This window comes from Danio rerio, chromosome 22 (genome assembly GCF_052040795.2).
Source record: "Danio rerio strain M-AB ecotype USA chromosome 22, GRCz13ab, whole genome shotgun sequence".
Taxonomy (NCBI): Eukaryota; Metazoa; Chordata; class Actinopteri; order Cypriniformes; family Danionidae; genus Danio; species Danio rerio.
The window spans coordinates 10033130-10054091 of NC_141042.1; the positions used below are offsets into that span (position 1 = coordinate 10033130).

The 20962-nt window shown below is 35.3% G+C and overlaps 1 protein-coding gene across 1 annotated transcript in view; it reads right to left on the minus strand.

Annotated features, from left to right (window-relative positions):
• Positions 1 to 11436, minus strand: part of LOC147838418 (uncharacterized) — a 49522-nt gene extending 38086 nt beyond the window's left edge. Inside the window, 9 exon segments of the mRNA XM_087304821.1 lie at positions 321 to 494; positions 916 to 1083; positions 3702 to 5589; positions 5678 to 5873; positions 6122 to 6194; positions 7237 to 7338; positions 8972 to 9064; positions 10917 to 11032; positions 11378 to 11436. Coding sequence (XP_087160947.1) covers positions 321 to 494; positions 916 to 1083; positions 3702 to 5589; positions 5678 to 5873; positions 6122 to 6194; positions 7237 to 7338; positions 8972 to 9064; positions 10917 to 10960 — 2738 coding nt within the window. The 5' untranslated portion in view covers positions 10961 to 11032; positions 11378 to 11436.
• Positions 11437 to 20962: the final 9526 nt, after the last annotated feature.

Consider the following 20962-nt stretch of genomic DNA (forward strand, 5'->3'; position numbering starts at 1 on the left):
TTTAAGATATGAAGAACGAACCCCTGTTGTAGTCACACATTTACAGTCAATCTAAGCTGATCAAAATTTAATTTCATTGTGGTCAACAACATTTAGACTATTCAACTGAAAGCCTTTCTGAAGTATCCACAATTACACAATTTTGCACTTTTATTATCAGTACTATTATTCAAAGTGCTATTTGTTTATATTTTGTACTAAATATTGTACCACAATTAAACTCTACTGACATTTTTGATGCAACAAATTGTCCATCTTAAGGTTTTAGTGAAATACTCTCTAAATAATTCACTTTCATGGATATTTTGCTCATGTCTCACCTCAGTGTCTTCAGTGTACAGTGTGGATCCTGCAGTAACTCAGTGAGCTCCTTCACTCCTGATTGTCCAGGATCATTTCCTCTGAGATCCAGCTCTATCAGGTGTGAAGGGTTTGATCTCAGAGCTGAAGCCAGAGCTTTATAACCTTCTTCACTGATACTGCAGTCTGAAAGACTAGAGGAAATAAAGCATAGAACTAAATATAGCATTGTTGCTTATGTTAATATACCCTGAATCACTAAAATAAAAACATTTTCAGATGAAGTTTAGACACCATAGGGTAATTTGTGTGCTGATTGATTGCATAATACTGCAGCCTATAAGTCTGAAATAGAAATGATTATTTAACATCTAGATAAATATTCAGTTTTTCAAGAAATACCCTGAAGAACATGAAGAGCTTTTGCAAAAACAGATAACCACAGTATTTAGTTTTTTATTTAGTAATCAATTTTTTGCAATTTTTTTCTTTAATACACAATATAAAAACATGAAATCTGAAAATTACAAAAAATATATTTGTTTTGCAAACAAATTCTTCATTTACAAACAAGCAAAGATCAGGAAAAGTTGAATGCATTAAACATCAGCTCACCTGAGTTTCTCCAGTTTACTGTCCTTTAGTCCTTCAGAGAGCCGCTTCACTCCTGAATCCTGCAGATTATTATTGCTCAGGTCAAGATCCTTTAGACTGCTGGAGTCTGATCTGAGAACTGAAGCCAGAGCTGAACAGCTTCTGTCTGTTAAATTACAACCATTCAGCCTACAAGTGGAAAACAAAATTCAAGAATTAATAGACTGAATAATATCATTCAATAAAATACCTTCGCTAAATAGATGTTTGTTACACTGATATTTCCTTTAAACACTCTTCAAGAAAATTATATTTTCTACAAAGACAACTCATTAGACATTTTAAAGAGCATCAGAGCTGAGCACATTATCAAAAACAAAACATGCAGGGTGGGGACTTTGTCCTATATCAGTTACAGATACGGAGATACTTTTCTTGTTTGTTTGTTTTAATTAGAATTTTTTTATTACATTTAATATGACTCTTTTGTGTCTCCAGAATATGTCTGTCAAGTTTCAGCTCAAAACATGCATCAGATTTTTTATTATACCTTTTAGCATCAGGTAGCGTTTTTTTTTTTTTTGTACTGCTACCGTTTCTACTTGCCTTTCAGCATGACTTAAGCATCTCCCTCAGCTGCCTCAGACAACAGACAGACATAAAGGAAGAAGATCTCACGTAGCGTTTGTGAGAAACACTACAGTAAGAACTTTACAAATGAGTTTTTGATGCATCTGTTGTAAAGTTGCAACGATGAGTCACACACAATGTCGTTACAAAGTTCGCACACACGCACACACACGCACACACACACACACGCGCACACACACACACACACACACACACACACACACACACACACACACACACACACACACACACACACACACACACACACACACACACACACACACACACACACACACACACACACACACACACACACACACACACACACACACACACACACACACACACACACACACACACACACACACACACACAGCGCGTTTAGCTTTGCACTCTTTTAGCACGCAAATGTGACAGGATAAAGGTTAATCTCCACTGCTGTATGGATATCTGTAATGTTAATGTACAAATGTCTTGGAGGGGGGAGGTGTCCAACCTACAGCATCTAAACACTGGGGTACCTCAAGGCTCTGTTCTTGGGCCACTTCTCTTCTCCATCTACACATCATCTCTAGGACCAGTCATCCAGAGACATGGATTCTCCTACCACTGCTATGCTGATGATACCCAGCTGTACCTCTCTTTTCATCCTGATGATCCCTCGGTTCCAGCTCGCATTTCAGCCTGCCTGTTGGATATTTCACACTGGATGAAAGATCATCATCTTCAGCTGAACCTCGCAAAAACGGAAATGCTTGTAGTTTCTGCAAACTCGACTCTACACCATAACTTTTCAATCCAGATGGACGGGGCAACCATTACTGCATCCAAAATGGTGAAAAGCCTTGGAGTAACGATTGATGACCACCTAAACTTCTCTGACCACATCTCTAGAACTACTCGATCGTGCAGATTCACACTCTATAACATCAGAAAGATCCGACCCTTCTTATCTGAACATGCAGCTCAACTCCTTGTTCAAGCTCTTGTTCTCTCCAAACTGGATTACTGTAACTCTCTACTAGCTGGGCTTCCAGCTAACTCTATCAAGCCTCTTCAACTGCTCCAGAAAGCAGCAGCACAAGTGGTCTTCAATGAACCTAAACGAGCACATGTCACTCCGCTGCTAGTCCGTTTGCACTGGCTGCCAGTTGCTGCTCGCATCAAATTAAAAGCTCTGATGTTTGCCTACAAAGTGACTTCTGGCCTTGCTCCTTCTTATCTGCTCTCGCTTCTGCAGATCTATGTGCCCTCCAGAAACTTGCGTTCTGTGAATGAACGTCGCCTCGTGGTTCCATCCCAAAGGGGGAAGAAATCACTTTCGCGAACGCTCACGCTCAATCTGCCCAGTTGGTGGAATGAACTCCCTAACTGCATCAGAACAGCAGAGTCACTCGCTACTTTCAAGAAACGACTAAAAACTCAACTATTTAGTCTCCACTACACTTCCTAATCTGTAATTGCCTCTCTGAATATCACACTAACTGTACAAAAAAAAAAAAAAAAAAAACTAAGACCTGAAACTTGCTTATAGCACTTATTCATTGTTGCTCTTGGTTGTGTAAATTGCTTCCTTGTCCTCATTTGTAAGTCGCTTTGGATAAAAGCGTCTGCTAAATGACTAAATGTAAATGTAAATGTAAACCGGGATTGAAGCGTCTTCTTTCATAATTGTTCTGACACGTGGCTGTGCTGATGAAGTAAACTGAAGTAAATTGCTGCAATTCATACACACATGAACTGTTTTTAAACATTTTAAACTTGTAAAACTCACTCATGATCACATTTGATGATGATTAATGATACTAGCAAACTCAACAGACCTTTTTATTCCCGGTTGCTTTGTGCACGTCCTGTCTTGTTGATATGATTTTACATGTGACATGTTAATATGCAGCTATCAATCAATTCCATGGGCGGGGGGCTGCGGTTGATCTGAAAATCGCTTCAATTGGTCCACCGTTTTAATGTTGTTAAATTAAAAAAAAAAGGACTGGGTGTGTTTAGATCATCCCAATATGACGGTCTATACACTATACCTACACATATGTCCAAACAGCTTGAAAAGTAGATTTCACCATAGGTGCTCTTTAACAGTGAACTGCTTTATTTTCAATAAACAATTATGGATATTTAGATGCATATTTCAGAAAGAAAAAAGTTTTACTTAAACTTACAGAGCTCTTTTGGATGTTTTGATGACTGCTGATAGTCTGATGAGACACTCGTCTGATTTCTTGAATTTCTGAAGCTCAAACTCCTCCATCTCCTCCTCTGATGTCAACAACACAAAGGCCAGAGCAGACCACTGGGCAGGTGAAAGATCAGCAGATGAGAGACTTCCTTTGCTAAGGTGAGTCTGAATCTCTTTCACCAGAGTTTGGTCGTTCAGTTCATTCAGACAGTAGAACAGATTGATGGATCTCTCTGGAGAAAGATTCACTTCAAACTTCTGCTTGATGTACTGAATTATTTCCTCTTTTCTTGGGTCATTGTGTTCTTGCTGCTGATCTACTGCTCTTATTAAAGACTGAAGTTTTTTCCAAATGCTCCAGTTACTGAGGTCTCGCTGCAACAACAGACCTCTTAATAGGTGTCGACTGGACTGGAGAAAGAGACCGAGAAGGAAGCGAAGGAAAAGGTCCAGGTGTCCATTGTCACTCTCAAGTGCCTTGTCCACTGCAGTCTTCAGCAAATCAATCATGGACTCATTTCTGTATTTAGAGTCTTGATCAAACACACTTTTCTTGTTGATGTCTAGAATCAGATGTGCATAAAGGGCTGCAATAAACTCTTGAACACTCAAGTGAACAAAGCAGTACATGGTACCAAGAACAATCCCTGTTTCCTTCTTAAAGATCTGGGTACACATGCCTGAGTAAACTGAGGCCTTATAGACGTCAATACCACAGGCTTCCAGGTCTGTGTCATAGAAGATCAGGTTGTTGTTTAGCAGCTGCTGAAATGCCAGTTTCCCCAGTGAAAGGATGGCGTCTTTATCCCAGGACACATCTGGTGTGTTTTCTCCATCATACTTTCGTCTGCTCTGCTGGACCTGAAAGCACAGAAAGTGTGTGTACATCTGTGTCAGAGTCTTGGGAGTGTCTTCAGTGTTTGATTCCTGCAGTGTTTTGGAGGCGTCATCAGCCTGATTGTTTTTCACATCATTATTTCTCTTCTCCTGTAAAATGTTCTGGAGAACAGTGGCTGAAATCCAGCAGAAGACTGGGATGTGGCACATGATGAAGAGACTCTTTGATTGTTTAACATGATCAATGACTTCTTTGGCCTGATTCTCATCTGTGAGTCTTTTTCTGAAGTACTCCTCCTTTTGTGCATCATTGAACCCTTGTATTTCTGTCAGCCGGTCGATACAGTCAGGAGGAATCTTACTGGCAGCTGCTGGTCTGCTGGTGATCCAGATGAGAGCAGAAGGAAGCAGATTTCCCTTGATGAGGTTCGTCAGGAGAACATCCAGAGAGGCTGGTGACGAAACATCATGACACGTCTCATTACCAGCAAAGTTCAGAGGAAGACGACATTCATCCAATCCATCAAGGATGAACAGGACTTTGAATCGATTCCTTCTTGTAAGGTTCAGTCCTTTTGTCTCGGGGAAAAACTGAGTTATAAGCTCCATCAAACTGAGTTTTTCTTTCTCCTTTAAGTTCATCTCTCTGAATGGAAGAGGAAATATGAAGCGGATCTCTTGATTTTCTTTTCCTTCAGCCCAATCCAGAACAAACTTTTGCACAGAGACTGATTTCCCGATGCCAGCGACTCCTTTTGTCAGGACAGTTCTGATCTGCTTGTCTTGTTCAGATTCTTCAAACAAATGTCTGCATTCAACCTGTATCTCTTGAGCTTCATGACGTCTGGAAGCAACTTCAATCTGTCTGACCTCATGTTCAGTATTGACCTGTTCACTGCCACCCTGAGTGATATAGAGATCTGTGTAGATGTTCTTCAGGAGTGTGGAGTCTCCTTGCTGTGCAATTCCTTCAAACACACACTGATACTTCTTCTGTAGGCCACGTTTCAGCTGATTAATGAAGAGAAGCTCATCTAAACAGAAAAAAATAAATAAAGCACAAAATTTACACTGATCTTATTCTCTCCTGTGTTTATAAGTGATAATCTGACAGTCTCTCACCTTCTAGAGTATCAGCAGCTTCATCTTGCTTCATTTCTCTCAGGAAGTAAAGTGTGAGATCAAGAGCTGCTTCTTTTATGCTGCATCTGTTCTCATTAAAGTCCTTTACAAAGTATTGACTGTTTTCTTTTTGTAAAATTTTCTTAAACCTATTTAGCTCATTCCTCACATATTCAAATATTTTGCTCTCAAGATCCTATAAAGAAAAAAAAAGATGAAAGAACCGCAAAATCTAATGCACACATCTATATTTGTTCAAAATGTAAAAAACTAATAATGTTAAACATTTGTGTAACATATCAAACTAACTAGCTTACCTTAATTAATACATTAAATTGTCTCTTGCTTTAAATCAATAGCAATGTTATTTCACTTTTATAAAAATTACGACTTTCCTCATCTCAATGTATTACATATTAAAAGTCATCAAAACCTGTTTCCTACCTTGAAGATGAATAGATGGCTGCTGTTGCTAACTTGTGTCTGGGAATCTAAATGTATATACTCAAATTGAAGCCTGTTAAAATAAAATACTGTATTATTTGTATTTGCAATTAAAATATCATTACATTTTACTTTGTTGATGTGAAGATGATAAGGGCATATTTAAACAGCATATATAATTGAAAGATTTCAATCAGTAGTTTAATTCCTTTAGTCCAGGCTCAGGGCAAAAAACGTAAAGTACATTGGATCATTTTCAGCTGCTCAGTTCCTTTAAATAAATCAAACTGAAGTCACGGCAAGATTGCATTACTCATTGAATATGTGTTGATACTGAATTTTAATTAGTGAAAGGAAATTTACTTGGCATCTCTGCTAGTTCTCTGTATGCTTGCTTGGTTTGCTTTTAGTCTGCACATGAGTGTAAATGCTGCATTTAGACCAGCAGCACAAATAAACCTCAACTGAATGGAAAACAACTCTATTGTGATTCAACTGAAGTAAATGACAGATTTGTCAAACATAAAATAATACCTAAAACGTAATATATTGTCTTCTACATAGACAATGTACAGTGAATAATTGTAATTTTGAATCATAAACAGGTATTTTATACATGTAGGATTTATTTTATACTGTCAGAACATCAAAACTTAAGATTTACAAAAAAAAAAGTCACCAATATTTTATTAACTAAAACATTTGAAGCAAAAAAAAATCAATAAATAAATAACAAATTCAGTGGGAAAAGATTTTTGCTTAAAGGGGCTAATAATTTTGACCTTAAAATGGTAAAAAAAATTAAAACTACTTTTTTTCCAGCCAAAATAAAACAAATAAGACTTCTAAAATATTATCAAACATACTGTGAAAATGTCCTTGCTCTGTTAAACATAATTTGGGAAATATTAAAAAAAAAAAAAAAAAAAAAAAAAAAAAAAAAAAAAATCGAAGGGGGGCTAATAATTATGACTTCAACTGTACGTATAATTATGTATACTGCACGTATAACAACATAATAAACTAAATACTAAACTAAACTAAATAAACTAAATAAGCATTTGCTGAAACATTCTCTGTATGACCAGTAATAAAAAAAAAAAATCATGAAATACCCTTTATTAGATGGCGTTTCCTCACTGAAGTTTGGAGCTTCGCCTTTTGACTGATCACTCTTTACAGACACAGAGCTGTACACAGATGAACCTGATCTCACACTGAACACACACAAAAACAATTTGTAATTTTTCTTTAGTTTTTTTGTGATTAAGTTTTTATTGATTTTACATGTGGGTGGTCATTATCATTTTATTTTATTATCAAGGAGCTACATTGTCTGCAATAAGAACAATGTCACATGGTTGAAGTTACATTTTCCTTGGTCCATTTTTGTTGCTCGTGAAGTAGAGAAATGTACTCCTTTATTCACCTCTTCCAAAAGAGCCTCCATCTCCTTGCATAATGGTCTATTTCCTCAAACAGTCCAGGAAAAAGAATTGGTGGTAAAAATATTATTGGGGTGAGTGGCTCTAAATCTTGTGAATCATCAGATGTTTTGGTAAGAGGTTGATCATTTAGGATAGCCTCCATTTCACACAGAAAGGTGTGCAATCCTTTTTCATTCAATGTGTGTTGATGTAGAAATAAAGACAATACTTTTCGTACCATTCTTATGATATGTTTCCATATACGTTCATAGTGTGAAGCAGCTGATGGATTAAAACACTATTTGATGCCTTGGTATGCCAAGGTTTTCTGAATCTTGTTTTGATTTAAGTCAGCAAAGACCTTTCTCAATTCTCCTTCTGTGCTAACGAAATTTGTTCCATTATCAGATCTTAAATGAGACACCTGTCCTCTTCTACATATGAATCCACACAATGAATTAATGCAAGAGTCAGTGTCTAGAGAATAGGCAACCTCCAAGTGGGCTGCTCTACCTGCCATACAGCCATACCTGCCAGATAACACCATAACGTTTCACAAGTGACTTCTCCTTATTTCAATCGGACCAAAGTAATCCACTTCTACATTTGTAAATCCACATCCACATTCTAGCTTCCACATCTGAAGCTTCACTCATAACAGATCTTCTGTTTGCCACAAAGGTACAAAACCTTTTGTTCTCTTTTTTTTTAAAAAAGCATTTCAGCACAAATGTGCTATCAGTCCAAAAATATGATTCCATTAAATCTAGCTGAACTTTCTGAGTATATTCCAGATTGATAATGCATTTGATCTGATGCTGGTCAAGAGCTGATGAAATCTCATCATCCCAGCTTTCAAGTGTTCACACTAAGCTGATGATTTATAAAAGCTTGTTTGGGATGCTGTCCCAGGAGAAAGCCCCAAGCTCAAGGGCTCCTCGAGCCCAGGGTTTCCTCGCGTTGGCAGAGCGAGAGGGGAGCCTGAGCTCGGTGGATCTCAGTTTTGAAATTGAATTTCAATTTGTAAAGTGAAAACTACTTGACATCTTTGTTAGTTCTCTGTATGCTTGTTTGGTTTGCTGTTAGTCTGCACATGAGTGTGAATGCTGCATTAAGACCAGCACAAACAAACCTCAACTAAAGGGAAAACTAACTTTGGTGTGATTCAACTGAAGTAAATGAGTCATGAAAGATACTGTATTCTGCAAAGAGGACAATGTGTAGTGAACAATGATACCTCTGCATCATTGACAGGTATTTCAATAATGTATTATTATTTTATACCATGTCAGTGCATAAATATTTCATAAGATTTACAAAACAATCATAAGTCACAAATGTACAAAACATGTGAAGCAAACATTTGACAAAAATTTTCTGAAACATTTGCTGTTTGTATGAGAGACCAATAATAATTAAATACCCTTTATCAGATGATGGTGTTTTCTCTCGGAAGTTTGGACCGTCATGTTTTGACTGGTCACTCTTCAGAGACACAGATGAACCTGATCCCACACTGAAAACACACACACGCGCACACACACACGCGCGCACACACACACACACGCGCACACACACACACGCGCACACACACACACACGCGCGCACACACACACACACACACACACACACACACACACACACACACACACACACACACACACACACACACACACACACACTTTTTGGTTAATTCCCATCACACATAAATTGTGAAGAATTGTAAAACACTTTTCAGTAGCTGATAGTGCTTCATCACTAAAGTTCAGTACATCATCTTTTGACTGATGATGTTTAAATCTTAATAAAATACGGTTCAGTTCAGTACGCCTTTTGACAGTGAAAACAACCACTCAGTGGAAACGGGCGAAAACTAAGACAAACACAACTGCAGAAACTAGAAGATGAAATAATTGTTTTGTAATAAACAAAACGGCAAACTGATGCTGTAAGACTGAGAAACAGCTGATAACATTTTCCTTTAAAAAAATCTGCTGATTTAGACCTTAAAAAGTGATGATTTCAGGTGTTTGATGTTTTCCTTTTTAATCTTGTTCTTCATTGTTCCCAAAAATTTGCAACGGTAGAAACACTGAACACTGGTGAGTTTTTAATACTAACACTTAATTACAGCTCTTTATTATTAGCCATGTACTGTATAGTTTAACTTATTCTAAACAAAGCTTCCACAACAGTTACTGACTATTAGATAATGCTACATACAAACATGCAATAATGCTATTTTGAGGTTGAACAGGACTTTAGATGTGCTTAGTTTAATTCACTTCACACATCACAGCATAACATACTCCAAATTAAGAGTGCAAATGGATCTCAATAAGAAAAACTGCACTTGCTAGAGGCTACAATGTAAACTTACACAACAAAACTATTTGGAATGTTTGCTTTCATTTCAAACTCAACATTAGCAGCTATCAAGTGCTCTTTAACCGGTGTGACTGCCAGGATATCCTGCTCAGCATCAGCCTCAGGGTAGGACACCATATACATTTTTTGCATTCTGGCTTGTGAAGATGATGCTAGAAATTGAAAACTGCACGAGGCTCTGGCAACTTAAAATACTGCTGGAAATTTAGTTATACAGAGAAGAGTATGTAATAATTAAAACGATATCAAATAATTAAACCTTAATGGTTAAATTGTTCAATAAAACAATCCTTTTAATAAAAGTTATGTCCTATATACTGTAATGAATCTGTTAGACTCCCATTCAATAAGCTAAAGCTTCTAGATTTTCACAAAACATTGTTTTTTTTTAAATACTGATTATCTCTTAAGTATAACTGACAGTGTACTTGAGGAATAACTTGCTTTTACATCAATACAGCAAATTGTGAGTACAATAGCACAGTCATTTATTAATTGCACAGTTTTAGAAGATTTTTACAGTCCCTGCTGAAAAAATCCAGTTTAAACCAGCAGGCTGGTTGGCTGGTTTTAGCTGGTTGACCAGGCTGGTTTTTGAGGGGTTTTGGCCATTTCCAGTCTGGTCTTAGCTGGTCAGGCTGGAAAATGACCAGCTAAATCCAGCTAGACTAGCCTGGTTTAAGCTGGACATAGCTGGTTTTGGCTGGGCTCCCAGCCTGGCTAAGCTGGTTTTAGCTGGTCATCTCCCAGCCCTAGGCTAGGATAAGGTACAAAGTATAACGTGGTTATCAAAATAAAAAACATATTATTTTTAATAAAGCATGAAAGTCGTTTTAAGCAGTTTTGAGTTAGTGGCATATCTAAAAGATATAGTTCTGAATTGTTTTTGAAAGATGACAATGTTACACCTTTGTCATCTTTCCATAACAAAGGACAAACCCTAAACTGCAGTTTTGTATAAAAAACAGTGTCAGTCTTACCTGTGTTTGTCTGACAGACGGTCTTCTATGTGTTTTTCTGACATACTGAGGCTGGAATCTTTGTGTAGCTAAAGACAATCAAATGTTCATCATGACCTGGACATGACAATGTGTCACTGAGATTAGGATCATGACAGTTCACAGCAAAAGGAAAAAATAACAAAGAATGTTGAGTTAGCAAACATTTTAAAATTGTATATGCTACTATGTGTGTAGTTTTTAAGACACATTTACAACAGTTTTAACATACTTCGACTTCTAAACCGAAAGTGAAACGCTCGGGCGCTTTGCTATAGAGGTAAAGTTGGTTTTATATTCGCACATTCGGACTTTTGCTTATTAGAAAACTATTGTTTGTAAATTCCAAATAGCGAAATCATACTAGCAGACAACTAATATCTAACTACAACAGCGTTCATGGTCAAAGAAATCATGCTAACGTTGTTTAAAGTGTTACTTACATGCGATTTCAGACCGGATATTCAATGTCGCGTGAAAAACAACATAGGGACCGTGTCACAAGTTGTCGGTTTGTTCAAAAACGAACAAAAGCAATTCAACCAACTACCATAACGGTACACATCACTCACATTTTGCATTACAATGACATGTTTTTATTGATTAACATATTTCATGCAATTATATATATATATATATATATATATATATATATATATATATATATATATATATATATATATATATATATATATATATATATATATATATATTAATTTTTATATGTTTGTGTTTTGTATGTAACCGTGACGTTTGATTTGTTTTAATAGGTTTTGAAATCATGGCCTGTGTGCATCAACATCTGTGGACCCTGCAGAACATGCATGCAACCTGTCTTGCTGTTTTCCTTACCTCTGTCTTACCCATTGTCTTAACTAAATATTGTAACACTGTCGTTTCTGTTTTTTCTGTTTATGACATGTTGTTGAACATTAAACTATCATTATATCATAAATGGTGTGCATTTATTATGATCATTATAATTTGTTGACCCTACAATGATTGGACAACAAAAAAATACACATTTACATACATATTGAAAAACACACACTACAGAAATTATGCTCTAAAATATTAATATAAACTATTGTAGACCATATATTTCTCCAAACTTACTTGTGAGTGATAATATTATTACAGATGTCTGATATTAATTTGCCAATCCTAAAATTATTGGACAACAAGATATTAAGATATCTGCGTTTGACATGAAAAACATACTGTAGAAAATATTATTAGAATTATCAATATGAAATTATTTGCTAAGTATATTTATGAAAAGCTACTTGTGAGTGATAGATAATATTATTACTGATGGCTGGATTTAATTTCTTTATCCTACATTTATTTCACAACAAGATATTAAGATATTTACAATAATCAAAAACACACCACATAAATTATGCACACAAATATTAATATTAATTCATATATAACATATATTAATTAAACAGTGCTTGTGAATGATAGACTATAGTATTACTGATGTCCGATGTTCATTTGTTGACCCTACAATGATTGTGAAACAAGATATTAGGATGTTTACATTCACAATGAAACACACACAACAGAAATGATGTGCATAAATATATCATATTAATTAATGTACAGCATATATTTATGAAAAGGTCCTTGTAAGTTAAAGATAATAATATTACTGATGTCTGATTTAAATGTGTTGCTCCTACAACAATTGGACATAAGGAAATTTACAATTTACAATTTTACAATGAAAAACACACAATACAGAAATTATGCACATAAAAATGAATATAAATTAATGTAAACCACATATTTCTCAAAATGTACTTGTGAGTGATAGACAATATAATTATTGATGTCTGATGTTTATTTGCTGACCCTACAATGATTTTGAAACAAGTTATTAACATATTTACATTTATTAAAAACACACTGCAGAAATGATGCACACAAAATTTAATATAAATTAATATACATTATATATTTATTAAAAATTGTTGGTGAGTGATAGATAATATTATTGCTGGTGGCTGGATTTAATTTGTTTATCCTACATTGATTGGACAACAAGATATTAAGATTTCTGTGTTGACCATGAAAAACATATGCTGTGGAAAATATGCGTATAATTATCAATATAAATTTTTTTACAAAATATATTTATGAAAAGCTACTTCTGAGTGATAGATAATATTATTGCTGATGTCTGATACTAATTTGTGGACGCTACAATTATAGTAAAACAAGATAAAACTACTACCACTGTATTGTAATGGTAGTAGTGGTATCGAAGCAAATGTGTCGAAGCTTCGAAACGTTTCGAAACACCACTCTACGGTGACACCTAGTGGTCATTTTTTTGTATTTCACTGAAACAGCTTCAGCAAAGAACAGTTGAGCAAATTGAGGTATCAAACCCCACTTTGTAGCCTTAAATTATTAAATGGTTTAGTCGAGCGGTTAGAGTTTGTGACTTCCATGAAGGAATAATGGGTTCGAATCCAGGCTGACACAAGTGTTTTGAAATGCTTTAAAACCAGTTGGTAATGCTTTGTTATTGAATCGTTTTGTTTCAACATTGCTCTGACATACGAATAAACACCTTGTAAATAAATTTGTATTGTTTTGTTCATAAAACAAGGTTGTTACTAGATCAGATACAGTTGTGGCCAGAAGTTAACAATAATTATTTATATTATTAATTAAATTTCCCATTGTATTTTATTAACGTCTATCCAAAACCTAAACCCATCATAGTACTGTAAAAATATGAATTATTGTTTTACAGTGTTACAAAAATGATGCTAAATTGATGGCATATCCGCAGCTGTATCCTATCTAGGCTACACCATAAAACAGTAACATGATTAAAATACATAAAATCATGATTTTGGAGTATTTGTACTAGTCGAGATTCGAACCCAAAATAAATTTGAATTACAGTACCATACTGCACACGCACGGTCCACCAGGCCATGCTACACAGAATTATCAGTAAGATCATGTCAGTCAAATGCAGATTCTCCGGAGCTGCGTCCCAAATGGCACACTATACACTATGCACTCATGCACTATGTACTTATGCACTTACACACTCAACAGGATAGTACATGTATGTAGTGTTGTCCCAAATGGCACACTAATGTTTTTTTACTAAGCGGAAATTCAAGCCGTTTCCCTGATGACGTTTGACTGTTGCCAAATCAGTGAAATAAACGACTGAATTATCAAGTAATACCTGCCGTGAGTGTTGCCGCATTTACCATCCGGAGGCGCTATAATCACTCTCGTAGGAGAATTTTGCTTTCACTATCCAAAATAAATAAAGTTATTCAACATGTGCGTCCGATCGCTCCGCCCCTTCCGCTACGTAAGCAAACCTGCGGTCGTTGAGTGCGTGAAGTGTCCATCATTACACACTTCATTTTAGCGGCTGAATGAGTGCATTATCCGGGTAATTAAAGTGCACTTATTATTTTGAGAGTTTTCAATGTGAAAACACTACTTACACTATTTATACTACAAAATGGCGTAAAATAGTGCATAAGTATGCGATTTGGGACGCAGCTCGGGTCTTGAAACGCCTCTGAAATGATCGATGCTTTGAATCGCTTTTGTCACGTGACCAAGTGTTTCGAAACACTTTAGTCACGTGACCTGGGGGCTGTTCCAGAAAGCAGGTTATGTGACATACACGGGTAAGTTTGAGAGTAAGTAGGTGGATAACCTCAACTTTGGTTCCAAAATCAGGACAAAAGATACCCTTTTCTGCCTTATACGATGACACCCTACCCGCAGCCTGACCCAGAGGAAATCTCAGTGACCCAAGCAGACAAAACAGATGGAAGAGTGCTAAAAATATATAATTAGTCAAAAAACTATGTTTAATCAAATAGTTTGGTCTGTTCATTTCTTCATTTCCTGAAATAAAAAGAATGATTTTGTACACTGCTTTATACACACACCTTTCAACGTGTAACATATTTTTCATATACATTTCTCACCTTAAGTTGATGCTCATGTGACTTTATCTTTGAAGATGGACCTTATACAGCTACTTTAGAATTTAAATATGTAGATAAAAGATTTTGTGATCCAAGAGTAATATTCAAATATGGAAAAGTGCAGAAAATTCTTACACTGCTTGTTAGTTGAGGCAGAAGGAACTTCGTCTGCATGCAAAATAAAAAGAACCTAAAGCTATCTGACAACAATCACTTACAACAGTGACAGAGTGTGTGGTTTAAGTCAAAAACTCAACCACTGAAAAGCCTTTATTATAGGACACAGCAGTTAGACAGGCCTCTTTCTATTAGCTGCATGTCAGAAAGAATATTCTAGAGTGTTAAATAAAGAGCTCCAGTAATTAAATATTACCTTTTATGATAATGTTTCTGTGTTTAATGACTTTGGACAGAGTTCTAGCTCCAGAAAGATTACAATTTCTATAAGCCTTATTAGTCAATACACATATTGTGGCCTTAAGAAATTAATGGCAAGAAAAATAAATGCATGAATGGTTACACAACATACTCAAAAAGGATGTTAAAGAGTAGTTTAATTTATCATTACAATAAAATGGAGGGTGGCATGTGTAATTTAATGAACTAATACATTTTCTTATTATTTATTTTTTATTTTCTTATATATTTCTTATTCTATATTTCTTTCCTTCGTTGAAGCAGATGTGTAATCTCAGTGTTTAAAAAGTGTGCCCTTTTTTTCTCACCGTGACTTTCTATGGTGACTCGTGAATTCGGCGATCTACTGAAAATGCCTTCAGGTGTGTGCCGTGCACGCGCATTAACCCGCGGTTATCTTCAGGAGGTTGATTTAACTAACTCTTGTCACCTGTTTTGGAACCAACATACTCGCGGTAAGCAGGTTTTGGCTAAATCAACCGAGAGTTTAGGTTTTAGCAGATGGTAAGTTAACCCAGCTTTCTGGAATACCCCCCTGGGTGTTTCGGATCATGCTTCGGTGCAGTGTTTCGAAACACTTGCGCTTCGGGATCTCGACACTGTGTCGAAACGTCAGTTTCACGTCAGCCATCCCTACTGTATTGGTAACAGACGCATCGGGGGGCTGTTCCAGAAAGCAGGTTATGTGACATACACGGGTAAGTTTGAGAGTAAGTAGGTGGATAACCTCAACTTTGGTTCCAAAATCGGAGGTAACTTCTGGGTATGTTAAGTAGCCATAGCAACTTACTCTCTGAAGATAACCTGCTCCGGAGCAGGTTATGTTCAGAGAGTAAGTTGCTATGTTTCAGAGTTTGTCTGTTTCAGAGAGTTTACTGAGCATTGCGTGCTCTTTTGATGAGAATATTTATGGATGTGGACACACAGATACAAGTTTTTTCGTTGTGAGAGGGTTATAAGTGCATAGTTTTTTTCATAACTAAATTCATAATGTTAATGTATTTAACAAACCTTTTTGAAATCAAATGTGACAAACCGCGGGTCTGCGCTTACCATGAAAAACATTCAGTGCAGCTCTTTGTATTCGCGTCAGGGCAATTTAGGCAACTGTACAATGTGGCAGTATGACCTCCTGTACAGTATGCCTGGCACTGAACTGCTTTTTACACTTTTGTACAGTTCCTTGGTCATACATTACTGCGTATCATTACACAGATAATTTAGAGCATGGGAATAGCGTAGTGGACAGTGCGTTGATAAAGAACAACGGAGCGCACAACGGAGCTAGTTCGAATCTTACTTATAGATTTTGTGTTTTTTCTCTCCTTCAGCACCCTCACATTTTTCTGTATAATATTATAAGTGGCAGCTTTGTCTTTTGTAGGAAAATATATCTTTAATTTAAGATGTAGGACGTCGTTCTTATATATACATTCACGCACACACACCTACATTTTTTAATATAATATTTTTTTCAGGGTTTCTAAATGCTATTGTGTGCATTAATTGCAGCGGATTTTAAAGCTCCATCAGTCACTAAAGGACACTGATAATATAAAATTTGTCCAAATTATAAGTGTGCAGGTACAACTTAATTTTCTATCCTTAATCTTTTGGTGTTTCAACTATTAAACTCATTACTGCTTCCACTTACCAGCTCATCACACACCCCACCTCATCACTATGTTGAGGCTAAATAGCTGATTTTCAGGAAGTAGTGATTCAAGTGTATACCACAAATATAGTAAAACAAAAAAAAAAACTATAAAGCAAATGTTGCTTAACACAATGTTTATTTTTATTATATTTGTATTATAAAATAGAATCATTACTGGGCACTACATTGTTACTTGCTGGAGGACAAAAGAAACCCTTTTCTGCCTTATACGATGACACCCTACCTGCAGCCTGACCCAGAGGAAAGCTCAGTGACCCAAGCAGACAAAACAGATGGAAGAGTGCTGAGAAAATATAATTACTCAAAAAACTATGTTTAATCAAATAGTTTGGTCTGTTCATTTCTTCATTTGAAGAAATTTATTTCATTTTATTTCCTGAAATAAAATAAATGATTTTGTACACTGCTTTATACACACACCTTTCAACGTGTAACATATTTTTCATATTTCTCACTTTAAGTTGTTGCTCATGTAACTTTATCTTTGAAGATGGACCTTATACAGCTACTTTAGAATTTAAATATGTAGATAAAAGATTTTATGATCCAAGGGTAATATTCAAATATGGAAAAGTGCAGAAAATTCTTACACTGCTTGTTAGTTGAGGCAGAAGGAACTTCGTCTGCATGCAAAATAAAAAGAACCTAAAGCTATCTGACAACTATCACTTACAACAGTGACAGAGTGTGTGGTTTAAGTCAAAAACTCAACCACTGAAAAGCCTTTATTATAGGACACAGCAGTTAGACAGGCCTCTTTCTATTACCTGCATGTCAAAAAGAATATTCTAGAGTGTTAAATAAAGAGCTCCAGTAATTAAATATTACCTTTTTCGAGAATGTTTCTGTGTTTAATGACTTTGGACAGAGTTCTAGCTCCAGAAAGATTACAATTTCTATAAGCCTTATTAGTCAATACACATATTGTGGCCTTAAGAAATTAATGGCAAGAAAAATAAATGCATGAATGGTTACACAACATACTCAAAAAGGATGTTAAAGAGTAGTTTAATTTATCATTACAATAAAATGGAGGGTGGCATGTGTAATTTAATGAACTAATAAATTTTCTTATTATTTATTTTTTATTTTCTTATCTATTTCTTATTCTATATTTCTTTCCTTCGTTGAAGCAGATGTGTAATCTCTGTGTTTAAAACCTCCAGCTTCACCTCTGTAAAGTGCGTTGCCCTTTTTTTCTCACCGTGACTTTCTATGGTGACTCGTGAATTCGGCGATCTACTGGAAATGCCTTCAGGTGTGTGCCGTGCACGCGCATTAACCCGCGGTTATCTTCAGGAGGTTGATTTAACTAACTCTTGTCACCTGTTTTGGAACCAACATACTCGCGGTAAGCAGGTTTTGGGTAAATCAACCGAGAGTTTAGGTTTTAGCAGATGGTAAGTTAACCCAGCTTTCTGGAATACCCCCCGGGTGTCCTAGCCTGCTGCATTAAGACGCAGAATATATCTTCATTTCTCCGTTTATGCTCTTAACATTTTCACAAAGGTAAGTACGTAAGAATATTTAAGTAACTTTACAATTGTCATTGCTTGGCTTTCAAATATTTATATTAATTCAATGCAACACTTCAGTTTTGGGGGTAGAACTACATTAATGAATCAACTTAGTGCTTATGGATTTAAGATTGTAAAGTGATTGTTTGTAAAATATTGTGAAATACTTTTTTTTAACCTTAGTTACAACTAAGATTTGCTGATTTACTCAACTGCTGTCAAAACATTTCCGACTGTCCTTTTACTGAAAACAAATATAGTTTTTTTGTTGAAATAATACGATTAAATGTTTTAAACCTCCAGACTTTAGCTTCATGAAACTGCCGTTAAAAAAAAACAGTTCTTTTTCACTGTAGAAAAAATATAAATATATTTGATGATAACAAGATCAGTAAAATGTTCTTTCTGGGAGTTAATGCTAAAAAGTTTAAAATTCAATTCAGGTTTCTTATGCTCAAATATGTCATATTTCCATAAGCATGTAGCATTATAGTACATATATTTTTAATTATTATTTTTTTGTGTTATAATTTTGCTGTATATACACATTTCTAACTTTGTCATTGCCAGCCAAGCTGCATATGAGATGATGGAGATTGACCCAGACTGAGCAGCATCTCTACGTCTGGGCCACACAGAAACTACACAGAAAGACAGATTAAGAGGACAGATTAAGAGGAGGAAAAGACCCCAACACTGCAGTCAACTGAAGATGTGGACTAACAACAAGCTGAGAAGGAGACATTTGAGGTTGAAATTAGTGAGAGACACTGATGAGGAGACACAACACTAAGGAGGTAGCTGAGGCAAACTGAATGTAAATTGTGTTTGGACAAGTGTAGAAGTAAACCGCTTGTTGGAGGAGAACTGACGGCAGCTGTGTGAACTTAAAGAATACAGGATGTCTGATTGATTTTGTAGCAAGAATGATGCTAAAGTACCAAACAGTTTAAAAAAAAAAAAAAAAAAAACAGAAAAACTTAAGAACAAGCACTGAGCCATAAACATGATACTCCCTTGTGAGGTGAAGATGTTGCATTACAGCATAGGATTGTAACTGTCAAACAAACCAACGTTTAACTGCAGTGTAGAAGAGCTGTAGTTGCCAATAACAGTTAAAAGCCCAGGTGTATAAATGCATTCTGTGCTTAATTGATTCATTATTTAAAAAAAAATCCTTTACATTTTCGCAACTTTCGTTTCTTTCACTGTATGTATGAGTGTGTTTTGCTGATGTTTCATCCTGTCTTATGTAAACAATATGATGCATTTCTGCAGAAATGACTTTTCCCTCAGTGCCAGAATAAAAATAGCAATTGTATAAATGTAAATAAATGGAGGATGACTTAATGTGTTTAACTCATTTATTTTTATGTTCTTCACAATAACAAAACTGGTACATCCAAACCAAAAACAGGGTAAGCAGATAGTACTTGAACTAAATAATCCTTTAAAGAACTGACAAGTGCTTTTGCTCAAAGTTAAGCATTAAGTCAATCAGTAGTTAGAACTAAATAATTCACCCACAAAAACTAAAGTGACTACCTGCCATCAAGTGGTTCTAAACCTTTGAGTTTATTTTTTTATCTTTACACTAATAAAGATATCATGAAAAAAAAGCTGAAAATCTGTAGTAGGAATTGTAGGAAAATCAAAAAATACAATGGAAGTCAATAGTTACAGGTTTTTTAGCTTTTATCATATATTTGAATGTGTTCAACATATATTGATATTTGTGTATTATTTTGTTTAATGTTTTTTGTTGTTCTCTATGCACTCAATGTATTTGATTAAATACATTGATAATAGTATTTACATTTTTTGTTCTGTTGCTTTCATTACATTTATTGTTCGTATTTGTAAAATACTTAGGATACAAACATCTGTCCAATAGTTATGAAATGTAATCAGCCTAGGCCTGTTGAAACTCTTTATTACATTCGTAACTCGTTATCTTATTTGCCTTTTTGTTATTTAGCGTTTTTTTTTTTTTTTTTCAGATTAAGCTGCTATTTGGCATAGTTTGGCATAAGATTTAAATGATTTTAAATGTTAACACAACACTAGGGTTTGTCTTTATTTTACCCAAAATTATGTAAAAAAATGATAAGATGTATACAGATCCTAAAAAAAATTACATTGATTGTCTACAATTACATTAGAATTGTATTTAAATTGTAAAATGGCTAAATGAACATACCTTGATAAATTATACCTTATTTGTGTACCCACCAGTTTGTTTGCTGTCAATTTGTCTTTCAAATAATTCAGATAAATATTTTGAAGCAAGAGCTCATTTCACAGTAAAATAACACAAGGACTTTCATTGTTGCTTTCGAAAGTTCCTCAAAACAAGATGTGGTAACGTTACTTTCAGTTGCGAAGTGCATTTACACCTGAAATTAAACCTTTAGAGTCTGCATCTGAAGT